The sequence below is a fragment of the Buceros rhinoceros genome, unplaced genomic scaffold (assembly GCF_000710305.1).
Source record: "Buceros rhinoceros silvestris isolate BGI_N320 unplaced genomic scaffold, ASM71030v1 scaffold19881, whole genome shotgun sequence".
Lineage (NCBI taxonomy): Eukaryota > Metazoa > Chordata > Aves > Bucerotiformes > Bucerotidae > Buceros > Buceros rhinoceros.
Genome location: NW_010392738.1, coordinates 1 through 2,209, shown reverse-complemented (window position 1 = coordinate 2,209; position 2,209 = coordinate 1). Strand labels below are relative to the sequence as shown.

Genomic DNA, 2,209 nt, shown 5'->3' with positions numbered 1-2,209 from the left:
CCTGGTAGCTCGGCTCAGGTGGAAGCTCTCCGCAGGGCAGGAGCGCTCCAGCAAAGCCTCCCCTGGAGAAGCCTGGTGCCCTTTGATGTCCCTGAATCACAGACGGGCTCTCAAAATTCCTGTAAACGAGATGTCAAACACTCACCACAGCAAGCCCCAGCCTCCCGGGCCAGCAGAGGAGAGCGCACATCTGCCAGCGGAGCCCTCTCCCCTCAGCCCTGATCCAACAATCCACATTTATGACAAGGGTGGGGAGAGGAAAGAATACATTTTCAGAGGATTATACAACTCATCACTTGCTCATCAGTCTCTCTTTCCCATCCCCCCCTTCACTTTGAGGTGGATCTTACTTTCTTCACTCTCACACCACTGTGCTGACAACATTTTCAGGGTTCAGCCACACAGACGCACCCCAAGACCAGGGCAGGAGAAGACCCAGCCACCGCACAACACCTCCCGCATCCTCACCAGCCGCTGTTAGACACAACCACATTCTAATGAGCTTAACTTTGAGCAGACGGCCAACAGGAGAGCACCGAGGATCTACAGGAGGGCACCAAAGATCTATTATAACTCTCTACCTGGCACAGCTCTATTACCTGAACTACTCACTTGGAAGTAGCCTCCTGCACACACTGGCTCAAAGCCACCCTAAATGGCTTTGACACGATACCAACACCCACCGCCATGGGAGAGGCTCTACATCACACACACAGAGGCAAAATAAAAGCAGATTTTGTGCAAGCTGCAGAGTTTGATGGAGTAAGTGCACACGTTTCCTCCTCCAGGACCACACAATTGCTTCCCACATAACCAAGGTAGTTAAACACAGGTTGATGGTGCAGTTGGGGAACTAGTAGGTTCCATTATTCATGCATCTATTTGATCCACTCTCCTACTGCTCTTAATAGGTTTGAAAGTTGAACCAATAATTAACGTATGTCCGGAGGACATAGTTGCTCTGAAGTTTTTGATCTGTAAGAGAACTGAAAGAGCCAAGAGGGCTCAAGAGCACAGTATCTTGTTTTCCTCTGTGAGGAGGGGAAGGAAAAAACCAAACCCAGCCAACACCCCCCGAATTCCAGTTTGACGGCGGGTGCAGTGAAGCTCGCACACTCCCAGCCCCATGGGAAGCCCAGCCTCCCCTCAACTCTCTGATAGCTCCCCACCACCCCACCCCACGAGCCTTCCTTCCAAAAAGGCTCCCAAAGTCCTTGAAGTTAAAGCAAAGCACAATTCCCAGGGGTTCCCATACCTGTATCCGTTCTCAATCGTTTCCGTAGCTCTGACATTCGCTGTAACCCTCAACGTCTTGCTGGATAGTCCAACTACCGAAGGCAAGATTTTGTTTTTAAAGTCTGCACAGCTCCATTCCTCTTCTTCATTCAAGGTCGGGAGATAGCCACAGACAACTTTTAAGCTCCCCAGTCCATTGCCGTTCATGTAAGCAGGATTCTCTCCTCCACTCCTTACATATTCGAGGTATATATCAGAAGTTAAAAACATCTGGTAAGCATTTTCCTCCATCACAGTCTGAATCTCAGTCTGTGCCTGATCAAACATGATAGAATCTATCTGCTGCTTCTTGATGCTATCCCTTATGTAGGTCTTAGTAGCAGGCTTGAGCTGCTTGGAGACGATGCTGTTGTTCTCGATGTACCTTTTGTATATAGCTTTGGCTACTCTTAAAGTTTTGGTATCCTTAAGGTCCATCTGCCTGAAGCCATTGCAGGCAAACCAGAAGTCTAAGGTATCCACACATTTTTCCCTTTCCAAGAAGGTCCGAAAAAGATAGGCACCATCTTGATCTCCCAACAAGGAATGCAAGGATTTGGTCCATCTGGCCAGAGGGGAGTCTGGGGATGCGCTGCCTTCCGGCTCCCCCAGTCCATTCTCATTCCTCCGCGGGGCAGGAGGCACTGGCATGGCCTTGAAGCTTTGGCTTTTGGGGAGAAACGAGCTGCCGAGTTGCGGGCATGGTGCTTCTCCTTCCTCCCCCGGGACAGGGGGTCGGGGGGCGTCTTCCCTGAAGCTGCTGCTGGGGTCTGGGAGGTGGGCGAGGACCACGGCGCTGCTCATGGCTCCGGAGCCCGATGGGGAGAGGGGCTCCCAGTTGCTCCAGTAGCTGCCTGCGCCTCTGCCTGCCTCTGCCTGCAGTCAGCAGGGGATCCTCTGAGCCTCCTCTCTGCAAAGGGAAAAAAAAAAGGGG

General features: G+C 51.7%; 1 protein-coding gene across 1 annotated transcript in view; it reads right to left on the bottom strand.

Moving 5' to 3' along the window:
• AXIN2 (axin 2) overlaps positions 1-2,081 on the bottom strand; it is a 7,340-nt gene extending 5,259 nt beyond the window's left edge. Inside the window, exon 1 of the mRNA XM_010144611.1 lies at positions 1,256-2,081. Coding sequence (XP_010142913.1) covers positions 1,256-2,079 — 824 coding nt within the window. The 5' untranslated portion in view covers positions 2,080-2,081. The remainder of the gene's footprint in view (positions 1-1,255) is intronic.
• Positions 2,082-2,209: the final 128 nt, after the last annotated feature.